Source organism: Excalfactoria chinensis, chromosome 13, assembly GCF_039878825.1.
Source record: "Excalfactoria chinensis isolate bCotChi1 chromosome 13, bCotChi1.hap2, whole genome shotgun sequence".
NCBI lineage: Eukaryota > Metazoa > Chordata > Aves > Galliformes > Phasianidae > Excalfactoria > Excalfactoria chinensis.
In genome coordinates this window covers 7,670,895-7,690,088 of record NC_092837.1, presented here as the reverse complement: position 1 = coordinate 7,690,088, position 19,194 = coordinate 7,670,895, and the positions used below count along the sequence as shown (strand labels likewise).

Genomic DNA, 19,194 nt, shown 5'->3' with positions numbered 1-19,194 from the left:
TCTCAGGAGCTTGCAAATACTGATAGATATAAGTTCAAACCAGTTTGTTTTGAGCAGCCCTGTATGGTTTTCTCTAGGAACTGGTACTTGACAGGACTGTGGGAGTTGCATGGCCTATCCTGTGAATCTGAACTAGCTGAAAGAAATAAGAGCTCTTCTCCCTAATTTTGCTTGTGTTGCAGTAGGAAAGTACACTGAGGATGAATACTGCATTAGGTGCTGCCTACAGCTGCTTTACAGTCTGGATGTATTAATGTGAATGCCTATGACAATGCTATTTTTAGTTGCAGTCTCTTCAATTCATATGGAATATGAGTATTGCATTCATTTGTCTGTCTCTATTTTCATTTCCTCTACGTGCTCAGTATCTAGACTACACAAACTTTCTACGTAGTCTTTTTATGGTTTTATCATACTGGAAAAATTCTACGAGTCTCAGCTCCAGGATTTTCACTAACTGAAAAATCTATGGTTGACCAAATGTTTTCCTGCATTGGCGTAAGATGAACACTTTCATCTGTGACTTTCAGGAACATGGTTCTGTTCAAGTATGCTGAAGAAATAAGTTGTTTCTTGGGAAGGATTTCATGCCTGAAAGCCTGTTAAGTTAGGGAGCGACACCTGAGCGCACATTGTGCCTCAAACAGTCCAGGTGTGAAATAAAACCAAGATGTCCTTAAATTCCCTTAATTCATGTAAAGTCATAATGAGGTGATTATTAACTGAATTGTATAAGCTTTACTGTAAACCAATGGAAGCATTTCTTTATTTGCACAGTAACTGTAAGGCACATGGCAAGCAAAATCTGTTAGACTTATTGTGAGGCCCAATCCTAAGCAACACTAATATTATGATGCATAACTTTCTGTTGCTGTAAATGTTTTTAGGATTGAGTTCTTCATCGTGAGAGTGTGGAAGTTGGTAAGCACCTTTGTATCTTAACTGAATTCTGTCCTACTTTACATTGTACACGGTTGTTAACTTTGGTAGGATTTCACTGGAGGAATAGAACTTCCCTTTACTCTTCATTTTAATTTGTAAGTGCTGTTTTAGATCATCTTTTTTCTTTCCTCATAGACTGAAGTTGAGTAGCAAAAGAAATCAGCTAGTCCGAGAACTGGAAGAAACAACACGACTGGTTGCGATGCTGCACACCCAGCTGAAGAGGTATGTAACCTCTTACAGAAGTTGTAGGCTGTTTAACTGCACGGGTGTAACTGCCCTTTCTCTGCTAACAACTTCATCTCCCAGCTGAGTGATCTAAAAGACCTCTTACTTGCAGTAAGTAGTTGCCTAAAATGCCTAGGATTCCCATGTAGTCAATGGAAAGAGGAAGCTTGAGGATTGTCTGTCCCACTTGATTTAGATAGGCATTTACAATGCGATAAGTGTCTTTGTGATGGTGCTTCTGACAACAAAGTGAGTTCCAGCAATCCCTTTTATTTCTGACGTGGGACACTTAGGTGACCATGGCTAGGAATAATTTTTCTGGCAAATTTTTTGATCTATTTTATTATTGTATATGTTAAGACAGCTCAATATCAACACAGCGAGTGAACTGTATCTTAGAAATGTAAATACATCTTACTGCGTTATGATTCCAAGTATACTGTTGCTTGCTACGTAGGCAATATATTGTGTTATCCCCAGATCTGCTGTGGTTAATGTGGTATACAGAAATATTTCTGTAATCTTAATGCAGTCTGCTTATTCAGGTTGTAGTTTTTAGAAGCAAGAGAATTACTCTTTTCAGAGACAAATGCATGCCTGTAAGTCGTAAAGTCAAATCTTCCTAAGTGGCAACTATGTCTTTAGCCTTTTGATTACAAAGAGTGTTTGGCGGGGTTTTTCTTTGGTTGAGGTTTTTCCTATTTGTACTGAATTTATTCTGTTTGTAGCTTCTGTTCCACTTGGATTCTGTTTCATGTTATGAAGATGATACCGAAAAAGACTGGAAAAAAATCATAGTGCAAGACTGATTTGTAAATAAGCCACCATGGAGAATAGCTATCTGTGATGTTCTTGTGCAGTGGAGCTGCATCATTTTGGTTTCTTCTAGCTGATCAGGGATCTTTTGAGGTGACCAAGAAGCATGTGAAACTAATTTTTTCCTAACTATGTTCTCAGTGTTCTTGGCATGCTCCTTCATAAGAATAAGCCTTTGCTATTAACCCTATAATACAAAATGTCTGCCATTCAAAGGTATGTGCAAAGTGAAGTTGAGCCCAGTTGGTTGATGAAGTGGACAAGGTTAATTTAGAACAAAAATATGAAACAAAAAACCCCGCTCCATTTTGGTAGAAAAATACCAAAGAGCTCTAGATTCAGTAGCCTTTAGCAGATGTACGTATGTTGCTAAAATGCACAAGTGTTTATCGTATCTCATGTGTTTCACCCAGAAAGGCTTTTTTTAACAAACATGGTGCAGTGCATCTATGTCATACAAAGGAAGATGTTCTGTGCCAAAATTATACTGGATTCTTTCTCTTGTAAGGTCACAGGCATAATATTATGATAAAGATTCTAGCTTGTTCCCATAAATAATGAATTATTAGGTTTATTAACATCCTCACTGTTTTTCCGTGAGACAACTTAAGCCTAAGCCACTTGTACATATACAGAGGGTTTTTTTAATAGCTAATCCATATCTAAAGCAACAATTAAGAGGTTCTTAAACAGTCAGCAGTAAGCAATGTATTTATTATCTGAAGCAGCAGAATTGATTGAAATGGAATTTCTAAGGAGGGTATACATAGTACTAAGTCTAAGCACTTGCTCAAAACTAATTTTACTGTTAGTTATATTTTTAAAAATAATTGGTGAGGACTAATTTCATAGTTCAGCCCCAACTCTTACCTTTGTTCTTATGGCTCCAGAATCCATGTAGCAGCCTTTCATGTAGGTAAATCTTTCCAGTGTTCTGGAAGCTGCTGCACGTTATCTGGGCCACATGTCTGAGGGCAAGTTCGGGGCAGCTGGTATTGTCCTTTTGAGCTGAGTTCCACGAATGAGGTGAATGGAAATTTTCTTCTGTATGGATAGACGGATGCAATAACTTGATCTGCTTGCATGACCTTGCTTTTTTATTTTCTTTTTGTGTGTGTGTGTGGTGGTCTTTGGAGATTAACAGCTACCACGGATTTTTCCATACAGAAATGGGGAATGTTGTCACTAATTTCTGATTGCTTCAAAACTATTTTAGTATTGCTTTGGCTGAACAGGAATTCTTAGGAGAATGGTAATGGTGAGTTCACAATGTGTATGAACTCTATTAAAAAGTGGCCTAACTTTTCCACTGGGTAGACTATAGTTCTAGACTGGGAGATAGATGGGGCTAATGCATATGGCCTGAGCTGACAAAGCAAAATGCACTGTCTGCGCTTGGAGACTTGGTGATATTTTATTGTCTATTTCAGAAACCAAGAAATACAACATAACTGTTTTCTGACTTGTCTCCTTCAGTCTTTCTGCCAGCATGCTTTCCCTGTCCTCAAGTAGCAGTCCTGGCTCTCTGGCATCGAGCAGAGGATCTCTTGCCACCTCCAGCCAGGATTCATCCACCTCTGCCAGCTTCACTGACCTCTACAGTGAGCACATGGAGCAGTTGGAGCAGCTGGACTCAGACTATCAAAACAAGATTGACTTGCTCTTGGAAGGAGCCACTGGATTTAGGCCATCAGGCTGTATTACCACTATTCATGAAAATGAAGTAGCAAAAACTCACAAAGCAGATGCCACCAGTCGCATTCAGGCTTTGAGATCACTGTCTGGTACTCCAAAATCCATGACATCACTATCTCCAAGGTCATCTCTCTCTTCTCCATCCCCACCTTGTTCTCCACTGGTGATAGACCCACTCCTTACTGGTGATGCTTTTTCAAGCCATATGGATTTTGATGATACAGATATAAGTACAAATCTCTCAGAACTCACCCTAAACATCGAGAGTGGCAATTGTAGACTGGAAGAGCCTAGAGCCGGAGATAAACATCTTGGTCAAGGTATGATAACAAAATATTTTTGTGTGCATGCATGGGTTTATTTTAATATAGTTTAGAAGGCATTAAGAAGAAGGTATTGCTAGAGCTGTCCCTCACTGTGATATCTGTGTTGTATCTGTGTATATCCAGCTTGGGAGAGAGGCTTGGTATTTTTATTTGCGCACAAAATCACCAGTGATTTGATGATTCGTCCAGAGGACAATTTTTAGTGACTTGTAGGTATACACTAATATAAATTACAGTAGTGGGATATCTGGATTAATTAGGCACTTAACTACTCAGAGTGTGGTCTACTGTGTTAGTTCTGACATTAGGAGGCATATTATGCTATATTGGTGAAAATGGCTGAGATCTGAGGATGACTCGGAAAGCCGTTCAGCTTAACAGTGGACAAATGATAATCAAAATCCTTCCCTGTCACGTCAATGTGTGTGACAGCTCGCTCTGGATTCCAGTAAATCAGTGGCAGTGAATTCATTAATGTTAGCTGAGCAGACGTGTCAAGGCTGTGCTCAAGTTTCTGCTGTTTTGAGGGGGTGGTCTCTTAGCAACAAAAACGTGTTTAGGTTGTAAGCATGATACAATAAGACATTTAAAGAGTGTGAATGTTCCAATGCATACATATGGCTCATACGTGGGTGGGAAATATTCATCCATTTTTAGAGTGATGGCCCCACTGTGGTAGGAAGTGGCAGTTAACACCATAAGCCGGGGCCTGTCTGAAGCTGATGTCTTGGCAGTAAGGTTAAACCCAATGGAAACAGCTCCAAGAGCTTGAGTTTTGAGTGTAGCACAGAAGAGCTTGAAGGCAGTGTAAACTCCTTGGCTGTAGATCTATGAAGGTGCAATTCAGTTTTTTTCAGTTTTGCGCAGGATTATTAAAAAAAAAAAAGCCTACATGAATAAAGGGAACTAGTGCTGTTATCATTTCCTTCTGTTCTGGTTGCCATTAGAAAAGCTGGTGCTGTTTAAAATAGAGTAAAAGACACGCGTGCAGAGCTCCCCCTTTAAGTTACTGTTTTCCTATAAGCAGGACATAGTATGGGTTTGAGCAGGAAACAGTAATTACTCCTATTAGAACAGGACGCTGATTAGTTCTAACCTTTTTAGCTCTTCAAGATTTGTCAAGGCTGTTGAAGTGAAAGCTAAGGTGTTAAGCAGATTAAGCGATTATTACTGTTACCCAGTCAGCAGACAAAATAATCACCATAAGTAGTTTATTTCAGGGCAATAATGAGATGAGATTTTACTCCTCAGGCATTTTGCGAGCAGTTCGGTGTAACACCCGAAACGAGGTGGCTGCAGCTGTGTGGTTAGTCCATGCCCTCATGGCAAAAGCATGCTCACATGTTCTTGTTAAGAAGAGCTGAACTGTATAGATCTGAAAGATTTGCTTTTGTTTTCTCTTAAAAAGAAAAAAAAAAAAAATCCCTGCTGCTTCTGAGGCTAAAGTAAGGTTTCTTCTACTACCCGAGTGACAGCTGAGTGGTTTAGGTGAAACTAAGAGCAAAACCTGGAATTTGGTGGTATCCATCATTCTTTCAGGAAATGGCATGGATGTGAGGACAGTCCAAAGCATGTATTTTCAAGTCCTTGCTGTCGTGTGTCAGTGAGAGCCCACGAAAGAGGAAATGGCAAGAAAGCTTTGAATTAATATATGAAATATATTAAAAAGAAAAAAAAAGAGCTGAGGAAAAAACATAGCAAGTGTTACCAGCCACTGTGTTTAAGCCACAAAGTGTTCAAGTGGTTTACAGGAAAATGTATGTGGGGGGGGATGGGAAGGATGGGTGCATGGCGTTATTTTCGGGAAACCCCTTCATCTTTATTCAGGTTTACCTTTCTGCATCCTGATGTCTGTATACCCACTGTGTTTTTGGTGTTTGTGCATCAGTTTTTTACGGGGGTAAGGACGCGTCGGAATTCTGCCAGTTGCTTTCATTTTAAATGCACCTTTGCCAAATGAGATGCAACAGGTTCCAGTTGACCTCTTCTGAGGCCTTTTCCTGTGGGATTTCATGTATCTTGGAGCTGAGGGCTGCAGCTGAAGCATCACGCAGTGAAGCTCTCTGCTTCTGAGATGCCCCAGCTGACATGGCGGTACCCATCAGTTTTCTGCGCTATAACCTGTGCCACGGGCTCCTGCCCTGGGCGAAGGTGTCACAAAAAGATACCAGAAAACAGCAAAAAAAAACAAAAAAAAGAAAACAGAGGCCTCCAATAGTAGCAGGCTTAAGCTTCCTTCATTGCGAAGCTAGCAAGCTAAAAAGGGGCTGGAAAAGAAGTGATTGCAAACTGTTAAGATCTGCGATGTGCCCAAGGATCAGAAGCGTGCGTTGGAGAACTGAGAGGATTCGTTCACTCCCCTTGACCACAAGATACTCAGGTGGAGTTATCAAAAGCAAAGGCTTTGTGGGTTGAAGTGATTAAATGGCAGTGGTAATCAAAGGAGAAAAAGAGCTTAAGCATGTGGAGACAGATTTGCAGCGTTCTTCTTAATAAAGAAGCTTAATATGAAAAGATTCCTTGACTGGCATTTCAGGGAGCAATGCATAAACCTCCAACAACTAGAAAGCAGGGGAGGAACCAGGGAAGAAAGGGCACAGAGCAGTGCGGAAGGAAGAAGAAACACTCCTTGCCTCTCACATACCTGGGACCAGGGTGTGGGGAGAGCAAGGGACTGGGCCCTCCCATACGGTGTGAGAGGGAATGGGTTGAACTGAGTGCCAGTGTGAAACATCTCCACTACTTTCTGTTAATGATTGATCTGGTGTGTTATGGATGGCAAAGTTTATTCATGTGGTTTGACCTCTGGGGAACAGGTCTGGATATTAATTTCTGTCCAGCAGTTCTGTGGGCATTCTGGGGAAAAAGAAAAACAAAAACATCCTTCGGTGGTATTGACAACAGGAAAGGAAGAGTTGGCCTAAATTACTTGCACACGTGAGCAACATATTGGTGTTACCTGTAGCACCCTCTACTGATAATTGTAGAACAAGTCTTTTTATCAGTCTACAATTCTGTGTGGAGCTGGCACACTTCTCACACTGGTACTTTTCAAATCTATTTTTAATGATGGGGCTTTATGTAGCTGTGTGTATGATAAAAAAAAAAATCTGCTTGGTAATAAAACATGGGATAGAAACAATAGATTGATTCAAGGTCCTCATGAGGGATCTCTTTGTAAAGACAAAAACCCCACAGGAGTGTCCCCCCACACTGCTGTGGAGTTTGTTGCTCTCCATGTGACAACATGGTGCATCCTCACCTACCCAGCAGATGTTCCAGGGCCCTGCCAGTGTTGGAGGGGGATGAGCTGGATGTGCCACAGTGCTCATTAGCTGCTCTGGCACACCCAGCTCTCAGACCTATGGCTGAAGCTTCTGTCTGCAGAATTTGCCAGAATTCTGAGTGTGCATCGTTCCCTGTTTTGTAGCACAAGAAATGAAATAGTTGTTAGGAGGAACCTACCAAAGATCATTGAGACCAACTGCATGACTTCTCCAGAGCTAACCAAATGCTAAAGGATATTAATGAAGACATTGTCCAAACGCCTCTTGAATGCTGATGGTGTGAGACATCAGCCTGCACTCCAGGAAGCCTGTTCCAGTGCTTGACTGTCCTTGCTGCATAGAAATTTTTCCTTGTGTCCAGTCTGACCCTCCCCTGGCACAGCTCTGTGCCATTTATGTGCATCCTGTCTGTGGTTCCCATACAGCAGAGACCAGCACCACCTCCTTAACATCCATATGCAAAACGTTTTGCTTTCCCTCTCTCCGTTTCTCATCTGTCTTCCCTGTGTTTCTGTGTCTGCTGCCTTGAGTCCTGTAGCTTTTCTCCCCATGTGTATCTAAATAACCTCATCTTTCCAAACTTATATGCTGTCTTTTGTATGCTAACCTAGTTGATCCAGGGATATGAAAGTGTATTTCCTTGCTTTTCCCCCCTCCTTGAAGCTAAACATGGTGTAAGCTCTCCAGGTAGGATATACCCCTCAAATGATCCCTTCCTGGCCAGAGCTCACTTGGCAGTATTTGCCTTCCTTGCTTTGTCTGTGATGGTAGGACAGAAGGGTTAGTACCTGCACAAGGCTCACTTGCCTTGAGAGAAGGAGAAGCTCTTTTGTTGATTATTGATGCGTAACTTTTTTTTGGAGTTTAGAAGCTCTGTCTTCTCTCTTGTCCTCTTCTCCCGCATACCTCCTTGCCTTTCAAATGCTCTGAAGCCCCTCATGTGAGGACTCGTATCCCCAGAGGTACTTGGGGTAGCTGTGGTACTGCAGCCAGCACAGTGTAGCTTCCACCTGTGGGCACTCTGCTGCAGGACCCAGGTATTAAATGGGCATTGACAGTGTAACTCCTGCTCTCCTTGTTGTCATGTGCTGTTCCTCTGGTGATCTCAAAGCTGTGTGCTATGCAGGTCAGTCTGGCACTCTCCATAAGTGCTAAACCCAGTCTGGCTGATGAGCACATGTCTCCCTGCCTTTGTGCTGTTTGTGTTGAGAGATGTGCTGTTGTTTACCAGAAGGGAGGTGGGGAAAAAAATGTAATTCAAGGGGAGAATGAGGATAAAGTTGCTTCTGATCCAGACAGTTCATTTTCATTAACGTCTGTTTTTGGTTTTCCTCTGTGCTTTTCGGATAGGTGTAAATACAGCCGGAGGGATGGCTCTGAAGGTGGCGTGTGTGTCGGCTGCAGTGTCTGATGAATCTGTTGCTGGAGATAGCGGGGTATATGAAGCATCTGTGCAAAGGTAGACATCAGATCTTTCTCTAAGAATAAGCTAACGATTCAGGATCTCACACAGGAGTCAGTTGGCATAATGCTGCTTGGATGGGTTTTTTTGTGATTAGATGACTAAGATTCTCAACCTTGGGCTCTTTAATATTTCTGAATAAAAAACAAACCAAAACTGTAAGGAGGCTGAATTGGGTTGTAAACATGACTTATGTTCCCATTGCTGGAAACAGGGTTTTCACTTCTCTCTTCATGGAGACCTGCTTGAACAGCTCATCTGTTTCTGAAAGCACTGGTGAGCTGTGACAGTTAGCAGAGAGCCATCTGGCAGGTGTAATGCTCCCCTCTTGCCAGCCAGCCCTACTGGTGGCAGTGACAGCCCTCAGCCTGAAAGGCCTTAGGTACGCTGTGGAGGAACGCAGCAGCACTGTGTACCACGTTATAGATATCTGCACTGTGATGCAGTTTCTAGGTGTTTGGGTTCAGTTCGTGACCTGTACAGATATTTATCTCTTAGTACTTAGCTTAAGAATGATACGTGCACTGCTGCTCCTCTTGGGGTTCTGCACTTAGTGCTTGCTAAAGCTATCTGGAGGAGTTTGACAAAAAGTACGCTGAAAGATAATGTTCTTATGATTAGTGTTTGGATTCTGTCTACAATGGGTTTTCCTACTGTTTTTATTGACAGAGATATATAGTGGGGCTTTTTTTTCCTGTACAAGTCTGTAGAGATGAAAAGTAACTGGTCTCTACTCCCATCCATTTTACTAATGAATTCACCAGAGAGATGAGCAATCTATGTTTATAGGACTATTTCCTTGTAGAATGTTTTGTAAATTAGGCCTTGTAGTTTCAAGTCAAACAATCACTCAGGGCGATGTCTTAGGGCTCTTGTGCCCTCTGGATGGGGCAGGGAGCTCTGTGGCAAGGGGAAGGAGGGGAGGAGAGATAATGTCGGGGAAGCAGAGAATGAATCCCATGTGTATTCATGTCTTAGGTGACATAATCTTTGGGTTGTTGACTTTGCAGCCATTACAAAGGTTGCCGTATTGTTTTGATGCCTATAAGTAATAGTGAGGGTAGGAAGAACAATACGTTTGTCCTCTCTAGATGAAATGCAGTAGATTGCCAAGAAATACAGGAGATATTTTGATGTTGATCCTGTTTGAACATTCTACAGGGTAGTCTCCAAGCCAGATAGAGGGTGCATGTAGCTGGTGGAACTTAGAGCACATAAAGGTTTAGAGGAGGAACTGGGAGGAAAAACTATGCAGTTGGCTCCTTTAAAGAAAATTAACCAATGTACTCTGTTACTTCTAATGTTCTTAGGGAAGTTTGATTTGTTGAAGAAACAAAGGAGTGACTTAAATCTAATCAAACTTGAGAATTTTTGCTGCCACAGTGCAGGACAGGATTTTAACTGTTAAGTCTTATTTCTGTTGTTGGGCAGTCAGCTGTCTTTAATAAAATCCTGTCAAGGGAACCCTTCAATAGCCCTCCCTGCCTTCTCTTTGCACAGCTTGTCATGTGGTTTTCTTGGCAGCAAAAAGGGGAAGGCATATGACTTTCTGCTGATAAGGACTGCAATACATAATACATACCTCTAAGGGTGACTGAACTTCGTTAATTGGGCTTTCTTCTAGAGGCTAGTTTTGCCAAGTCTATATGCTCAACTCCTGAATGGAAGGCAGATTTTCTATTGCTTACATGGTAGCTTCTTCCATAAGAGGGAGATTAAGCCCTTAATTGTCTTTAATTTCTCACAGACCGTGTGCATCAGAGGTGATGGTGTTTGACAGTGATGATACAGAAGCAGTTGGGACAGCTAAAGTGCAAATTGCAATGAGGTAAGCACTACATATCTTTACTGGATTTTCCTTCCTGCAGAATATTCACATTTATGCTTTGTTCTGCCTACTTACCATATTTACCTTATCCCACTGGTGCTAACACTCTCTTCATACTGTAATTGACAATTGCACTCATCTTTGTGAGATCCTTGGCCCAGTTATCTTCTTTCATGTCAGTAGAAATCAATTGGTGATAGTGGTACAACAGTAACAAGTAGCATTTGGAGTAATGACATTGCTGGACTGAAGGTAGCACTGTGTTCCCTTTGTCTCCTTCAGCATGCAGTTTGTGGGGGCAGAAGCTAGTGAGGGTGAGTGTTATCAATGGCCACATCTGAATCCCATAAGAAGCAAGTAAGGCATAGGAGGGTAGGCACAGAGGTGCTGTCCTTAAATGATATAGTAGAAGGTGATGTATTAATAGTGGAAAATAAGAAATGTGAAACTATTTTGTCATGACCATCAACAGTGAAACAATAGTTACCAGAATGTCTTTGCTACTTGCATCAAGTATTACTGCATGTAACCTTTTTTGTATTAGATTGATTATATAAGAACTTTGAAAAGGTTTTAGTTCAATACAGCAATTAAGTAGATTGATCCCCAAAAGATCAGTGTGGTAACTCAGATCTGTAGTCCATTGTCCCTATGAATTCTGAAGTTGCTGCACGTTCTGCTAGCCAAATTTCATGTAACATGAAACTGATATTGTTACAGTTCTGCCTTAAGTGTATAATGTTTTTGTTCCCTTACTTTTGAAACGAGTGGAATACTCATTCATGGCATCTGTGACAGACTTTTCTATAACGGGTTTTTTTTTGTGTGTCTTTTCAATTCAGATACGATGAAAAAAATAAACAATTTGCAATACTGGTTATCCAGCTGAGTAATGTTCAAGCACTGCTGTTACAACAGGACCAAAAAGTGTAAGTGGGTGAAGCAAACACATTTGATGTATTTGCATTAGATTCCAGCAGGAGCTAAACAGATGTTGATTTGTTGTTCACACTCTTAAATATAGATAGATAGATAGATAGATAGATAGATAGATAGATAGATAGATAGATAGATGTACACTACATATAGTTTTTAAAAATGTACCCCTTTTGAAATGCTTCTAAGTTTCATAATGTCACATCGTTCATGAGGCATGTGTTCAAACTGGAACAAGATGCAACTTTCTCCTCAAAGGTCTGTATTAACTAGGGCAAATTTTGCTGGGATTAACACCAGCCAGCAAGATTCTTAACTCCAGCAGCACCCAGAGCAACTGTGTCAAGTGGAGAGGGGACCGTCATTCTCCTGCAGAACTCATCTTGGAAACGTGCACAGAGGCATCCATGTGTAGGGAAATGCCCCGGTTCTACTAGGCATAATCAAAGCATAACTTACAAATTCATCTGCATAATGAGTAAACCAACATAAGCTTGATTAATTTTTGCACTGCTGTTTCTACACAAGAGTAGTGTTAGCAAGTTTCTGTTTAGTGACAAACTGTGCAGATGTAAGCCACTATGTGAAACAATCCCGTGATTCAATCACAAGATTCAGAGAGACAAAACCTACAGCAACTCATGCCACCTTGTCTCTGATTCTGTGATGAGACACTCCTTTTTCCTCAGTTTACTAACATTCCAAAGAGCAGGATAAGACAGTCATGTTCACCATGCTTAGGAAGAATTTTGCTTACAAATCTATGGAGCGCTTGCAATGGAGGTGACTGCAAACTTGTACAGTAGTACTGACTGCAACATGTTTTTCACAATAGGAACATTCGTGTGGCAGTCCTGCCCTGTTTGGAAAGCACAAGCTGCTTATTTCGCACAAGACCAATGGAAGTTTCAGACAATCTCATGTACAATGAAGTATTTTGGGTTTCTATCTCTTACCCAGCTTTACGCCAGAAGACTTTGAGAGTTGATGTTTGCACTGTAGATAAATCTCGGCTTGAAGAATGTCTGGTTAGTATTCCTCTATTTCAATAATTTTTTTGTGTTTATTTTTCCCTCTAAATAGAACAAAATTTTAAACTTTGAATTGTGGCAACGTCTCAGAGTCTTGTTCTTGATAATCCTAAGCTTCACTATTAAAAATCCCTGTTGTTTTGAGTGCTTGTATTTCTCTAGACATATAGCCCCTTCTTGCTAGACCTGCCTTTTGTTCAGTGCAACAGGGTAACTTGATTTAAATGCCGCTGTTGCTGGAGTAATGTACTCTAGAACATGAGCGCAGAGTGTGTCAAACTGGGATATAAGCAACAGTTAAGCTACAGCAGTATTTTTTCTCCTGCAAGTAGCATCTTTGTTGGCTGTAGGAAGTACATGTTTTATGATGTTTCTGCATTTCTTCCCTCACCTGCTTTGCAAGGCAAATCTGTGTAGAGGAAAAGATCTGTTTTCCAAATAGAGGTTTCCTGTCTGGCAGCATATAATGTCCGGCTGTACCTGAGCTCTTGATGGGACCACATGAACTCGCATGACGTGTGCATCAGTATGCAGTCTGCTGAATTGTGCTTGTGAAATGGAGTCTGCTCAGTCACTGATTAAGCACATTTCAGAACAGCTTTATTTTGGTCGTAAATGTGTATTAAATATGTGGGAGAAAGAGGAGGCAGATGAAGAATAGAATACACAGAACTATAATAACATCGGTCTGAAAGAGTGATTTTGTTTTTTGACAGCCTTGCAGGTCTCTTGAAAGGAGTCTTCTCCTGTTCCTTTTTATTTTGAAGCTGTGGCTGTAAGTTATCCCAGCTGCGGCAAGACTGTTAGTACTTGTGCACAGGACCTGTAGTAAGGCACGTGGTATTTGTATTGGGAGTATAGTTAAGCATGAAGTATTACCAGTGCAATTCCTCACATGCTGTTGAAATGATGGGGATAAACAGGGCAGGTTTTCTGGTGTACCTGCCAAACTCAGGTAGTCCTGACTTTTTGCTCTCTTCTTACTGGTATAGTACTTGTGCGTTTCAGTATTGTACTAAAACTCATTTTTCCCCTCTCGATAGGGTGGAGCACAAATTAGCCTTGCTGAAATATGTAGATCTGGAGAGAAATCAACGCGTTGGTATAACCTCCTTAGTTCTAAGTATCTGCAGAAGCAAAACAGAAAAAGTAAACAAGGAAACATTCATTCTGAAATACCCTGCACTGATAAAACAGTAAGAACTCCTTAAAGAAATCTCTTAAATACCCTCTCATTAGTACTGTGTTGGGGTGGCTGAAGGAAGGATTTTTACAATAGACAGGAAGAAGAGTCTGACGTGTTTATGTTTAGAACAGAGAATGTTACTAAATGAAGCAAAATAGTACAGCGATTACAGATACGTCCTTGTCCCAGGCTAGTTGCTTACTGAAATCTGCACCTTGTGGAGCGTGAGAATTACGGTGTGTGGTCTGCTGTAAGCAACATGACAGCTTTTGCCTTTCTTCTCACTAGACAGATCACCTTGCTGCAATAAACTTGCTTAACAAGTAAAAATGCACTTAACCTTTCTGTGTGCACAGCATGCAATGTGAATGTCATATACTCAGTCTGGTAGTTACACACGTGCTGTACAGATAGCAAAACTGGCGAAAGCTGGACCAGCTACACTCAGCAGTCTTGACTGTATGCTGTATGTGTAATGAGCTGCTTGAGCAATGTGGATGTAGAGAAGAAAGCTGGCGGGGCTGTTACAGTCTGAGTAGTACCTTTAAAAGAAGCCTCTTGTTCTCCTCAGGACTCCGTATCAGCACTCTTAGAGCAGACAGCTGTTGAACTGGAAGCTGTGGAGAAGAAACTGGAGGAAAGCAGAACCACTTTAACTGGTGGAGAGAGCTGGTAGGTAGCAGCATTCTACTGTCTCATTGTGGGGTTATCTGAGAGTGTGGGGGTTCAACACTGAAAATTGATGTGCAGAGGAAAAATAGGTGATACCAAGCTGTGGAAAGTTGCTTCCATCTTGCAGTGAAATCTTTATTTCTCCTGTTATGGAGACTCTGCTTGGGAAATGAGAACAAAGCTCAAAGCTTAAAAATAGATATGAAAACACCATGTTCATTCTTTGGTAGAATGTGCTGTGAACTTCTGAAAGCTCCATTGCCATTGCATGGGGGATGGTTTTGCTGCAGTATTAGTTTTGGTGGTTGCTTACATTGTTCAACTTCAGATTCTATTAATGAAACGTTATGTTTGAAATAAATAAGCAAGCCAGACCAAGGGACTTGACTGAGGAGTCAGGAGGGAGTTCAGGGGAGCTGGCAAGGATGTTTAAAAAAGTGTTTCCATTTTCTCCAGTATCACTTCTTAAACTAAGATTGGTTGCATCCTGAGAAATGTACTTGTCTTAAGCTCACACAACATGGCTGAACCCTGAACATTCTCCATTTCAAACAAGATCAGTGTGAATAGTTGCAGTGGTCAGTTGCTGGTGCAGCTTCACTGTAGTTTTCCTTATTCTCTTTTATATAAAACTTCATGTTTGTAATCTCAGTTCCTACAGATGCAACTGACTGCTGTAGGGATGAGTTTCTGTTCAGCAGCTTACAGGAAGTAACCCCCTTCTGGAACACCTGAATATTGTATAAAGCAGGTCAGTTTGGTAACAGAAGCTGTTCTTAACAGGCAAGATGAAGAGGTTGCTGAGCAGGAAGAACTGGATGAGATCAGTGAAAATGAAGCAGAAGAGGAAGAAGAATTCTGTGCTGGAAAATTGCTGTGGGAAACAGAAGAAAGTCTGAATTCCCCTCCTCATGTGGAAATGGCAGTAAAGGTAAAGCTCTAGTTAAACTTCCTGTTGTTTAATGCAGTGTTCCAAGCAGCTCCCATTTAATTGCACCGTTCAAATATTTGAGGATATCTTTCTTTGCCTTTCTCTTAAGCTTACATGCTTACATGTGCAGTGCTCACACTTCACTCTAGTTTTAAAGTTTCTAAAGGAATAAATCCACATGGAAAAAAAGCCTTGGCGAGGCAGTGATTGAAAATCAATTATGAACACTGAAGACGCAGACCTCTGCAGTCAGGAAGCACCTGTACGTGATTTTTATTCTGTTTATGGCCAAATCTCAAATGATATTGGGAAACTGACTCTTTCAGCAGGTCATGTGGCCAGCTTGACTGAGCAGACTTTTCTCTTGCCAAAAACTCTCATGGATTGATATTAAAAATAATCATTTTCATATTTCTCTGGCAGCGACCTAATTTGCTTATGCAACCACAAGGCATTGCTAGTGTGAATGGTCTGTGTCTGCACCACATGCTTCCTTTGGAGAGGCTTTTTAAAAGTCAAAGAAATTGTTGATTTAATTAGAATATTTTCTGTCATCTGATGTCAATGTTTTTCTCCTTTCAGTTCATCTCCTGCTAAGGGAGCTCCTGTTTTACTTAAGGTTTCAGTTTGAAGGAGAAATTGCTGCTGCGCAGTGGACTGGGTTGCTGTTGAGCTGAGCAGAGCTGCAGCTGTTTTTTGAAAGCTCATAATTGATTTTTAAATGCTTACCTACCTGAAATATTAAATAACTGCATGACCACTTTTTCCCATGGTTAATAAGCATTTTTCACACCTTCTATTGTTACTCATGGAAACTGTTTTCATTAATATGTGACTGTAGCTTTGACCTTGTATAATTCTGAGTGTTCCTACATTCTCACAAGCGTAATTAATGTGCTCTTGATCTGCTCTCTGCACATGTATGTACAGCTTTTTATATCTGTGTTTGTTGCAGATGCACAAAGGGTAAGGGAGTGGTCTTCAAAATTGTAACTCACTTTCTGTATGTGAAATTGCTGGTTCACGCTGATGTACTGGACCCAACAGGCAAAGCTCACTGGACTCAATTGTGTTCACAGCAATCAATGGACACGGAGCCCTTAGGGAGCAATATGGTTAATGTAGCAGCTGCTGAGTTCACAGTGTAGTGTCAGAGCACCGTGTATGAAAGGGGCTAAAGAGTATCTGGTTTTAAGTGCGATGCCTCTGGGCTGAAAGCACAGATCTATCACAGGTGGCTGCCAGACAGCCCTGGATGATGTATCATTGGTCAGATGGCAAGCTGGCATTTTACACTGCACTATCTGTCTTTCAAGGTGGATAAGGAGACAAACACAGAGAGCCTTGCACAGTCTTCTGCTGTAGTGCGTCCAAAAGACAAAAGAGCAGCAAATCCACCACAAACTCAGTTTGTCAGGGGTAGCACCATCATCCGCTCCAAGACATTTTCGCCGGGACCACAAAGTCAGTATGTGTGTCGGGTAAGGAAAATGCAATCCTGGATCTATGAAATACTGCTTTTCATTAACAAGGGAATGATGTCATTGTTTGCATAGTCTCAGTTTTTTACTGAGTCCTGACGCTGCAGTCTTTACAAAACCTGAAAGGTCTGCTTGCATCATAGCTTACACTGTGATGTTGCTGCTAATGTACGTACTTGTATGTTTGATGGAGACCTCTTCCATTTTTCAGCTGAATCGCAGTGATAGTGACAGTTCAACGCTATCCAAAAAAACCCCCTTTGTTCGAAATGCAATGGAGAGGAGAAGCGTCAGAGTGAAACGGGTAAAAGCATCTCTGCTTGCTTTTTGTCTGGTACAGACGTGCACAGAAAAGAAGTGAAAACAGTTTAAAAGGAGGAATGTTTTGTAAACACAAATCAGTTGTTTTGATGCAGAAACTTTTCTTTGCACGTGAGATACTTCTCTTTAAGATAACTTTCCTAGAAATGCCAGAGTATGACGGGGATGTTTAACTTTAGAGCTTGCTTAGAGAAATCATTGTAGAAAGATTGTTCCTGATATCTTCCATCATATTGGAGTAGGAGTAGCAAACATTTTTCTGCTGAGTTTATTGTAAGAGCGTTTAGTGCTTGTGCTGCAATGAGCTGGGGATGAAGGTGAAAAGAATGCGGCTTCAGATACTCAGAGCAGCATTTATTTGTTTATTGCACTAAGAAGTGTTGGAAGAACAAGAACAGGTCATGTAAAATTCTTGGGCCTTTGACTAGGGGTGCAGTCTGGGCAGTTCTCACTATTGTCCATAATTTTCTTTCAGCCTTCAATTAAGTCTGTTGGTACAGAGCGCCTGATTCGGACTTCACTAGACCTGGAGCTGGACCTGCAGGCTTCGAAAACCTGGCATGATCGGCTGGTTCAGGAGATCTCTGTGCTGAGAGAACTGAAGGAACAGTTAGAACAAGCTCAGAGTCAGGGTGAGAAAGAGTTACCGCAGTGGGTGAAGGATGATGAGAGATTTCGACTGCTGCTGAGGCTAGTGGAAAAACGAGTAAGTGATACCTGCCTTTGGATTGTATTTAACATTTGAGAAGTGTGATTTGAGAAATGGGATTTTAGACAACCTGGAAATTAAACTGTAGCACTATGGTCGCTCGTGTCTTGTACTTACGATTCCATCAAGCAAGCTATTGATGATGGAAGTTGCTGTTCTCAGATGTTCTGTTTACAGACTGCAGAGTCTGTGCCTGCCTGCAAAGACAAAGGTTAGGAGGACAGCATCTAAATCTGCTTCTCCTAAGAGAAATGATGGCTCAGTAATTATGATGATCCTGAGCTTAAGACAGCAGTCATTTCTAGTTAGTGTATGTCCAGAGTGGATGTTTGAAATCCTCTGAGCTGAGTCCTCTTCTAACCTTGCTGGAATTTGTCTTGCCTCTTTAGCTTCCTGTGGCATCCTGTTACACATGAACCTGTGCAGCACAGAGATTTCCTACCTTAGTTCAGGTGCAAGTATGGAAAGTCACAAATCCCATCTGTTCTGTGAAGTTCAGCCTCCCGAGCCACAGTGGGCACAGTGTGCGATGGTTAGCACTTAACCTGACTCTGTCTACAAGTTCCTTTCCCTAGTGCGTAGTGCTGCTTCTCAGCTTTCCTGGTTAATCACAAGCACCTTTGGCATCAGACAGAAATATTGTAAGTTATAATGGCACAGTATGTAGATGGGTAATAAATAAATAAATAAATAAATAAGCCCTCTGGGATAGAGCTTGGAAAATAGCTGACCATGTTCTTGCATGAGCTGATGTGTTGGCTGAAAAATCACGATACAAAGAAGATGTGGATGACAGCCATAATTCTTAGCAAGGGCCTTGAAGAAGACCTTAGAAAAAGCTCTCCTGGTTACAGTGGTTGACAAGCTTTCAATTTACCTTCTGTAGCTACTGATTCCAGAGTTAGCAGGTCTCAGACCCTTCGGACCTGCAGGTAAAACTGCTGTGTTTGCAGATTTATTCTCCTGGAAACACAAACAGCTTCCTTTTGGTTTTTAGGTGGAAAAAACAGAACACAAGTGTGAGCTCAAAGCTGATAAAATGATGAGAGCTGCTGCCAAGGACGTTCACCGGCTCCGAGGGCAGAGTCGGAAGGAGCCTTTGGAAGTGCAGTCATTCAGGTAATTACGGATAGTTTGGTGAAGGGGGTGAGAACTGACTGCCTGCTTTGTGGATGATTAAGGTGCTGATAGAGCTGTTTTTTGAACAGGTAGTTCGCTGTTCTGCTAAAAGCAAATTCAGTGCTCAAATCCAATCTGAAAGTCAGAAATTAACTGCAGCACTGCAGGTGATTTCGAAGCAGCTCGAAGTAGTCCAAATCATTCCCCGCCTGGCACCAAGCATG

General features: G+C 41.4%; 1 protein-coding gene across 3 annotated transcripts in view; it reads left to right on the top strand.

Moving 5' to 3' along the window:
• The window catches only part of WWC1 (WW and C2 domain containing 1), a 58,269-nt gene that overhangs the window by 38,183 nt on the left and 892 nt on the right, over positions 1–19,194 (top strand). For all 3 annotated transcript variants that reach the window (XM_072348494.1, XM_072348493.1, XM_072348495.1), the window contains exons 10-22: positions 1,078–1,167; positions 3,463–4,001; positions 8,645–8,753; positions 10,504–10,584; positions 11,427–11,513; positions 12,356–12,548; positions 13,595–13,747; positions 14,309–14,409; positions 15,193–15,340; positions 16,657–16,821; positions 17,033–17,125; positions 17,618–17,848; positions 18,849–18,970. In XM_072348494.1, coding sequence (XP_072204595.1) covers positions 1,078–1,167; positions 3,463–4,001; positions 8,645–8,753; positions 10,504–10,584; positions 11,427–11,513; positions 12,356–12,548; positions 13,595–13,747; positions 14,309–14,409; positions 15,193–15,340; positions 16,657–16,821; positions 17,033–17,125; positions 17,618–17,848; positions 18,849–18,970 — 2,112 coding nt within the window. The remainder of the gene's footprint in view (positions 1–1,077; positions 1,168–3,462; positions 4,002–8,644; positions 8,754–10,503; positions 10,585–11,426; positions 11,514–12,355; positions 12,549–13,594; positions 13,748–14,308; positions 14,410–15,192; positions 15,341–16,656; positions 16,822–17,032; positions 17,126–17,617; positions 17,849–18,848; positions 18,971–19,194) is intronic.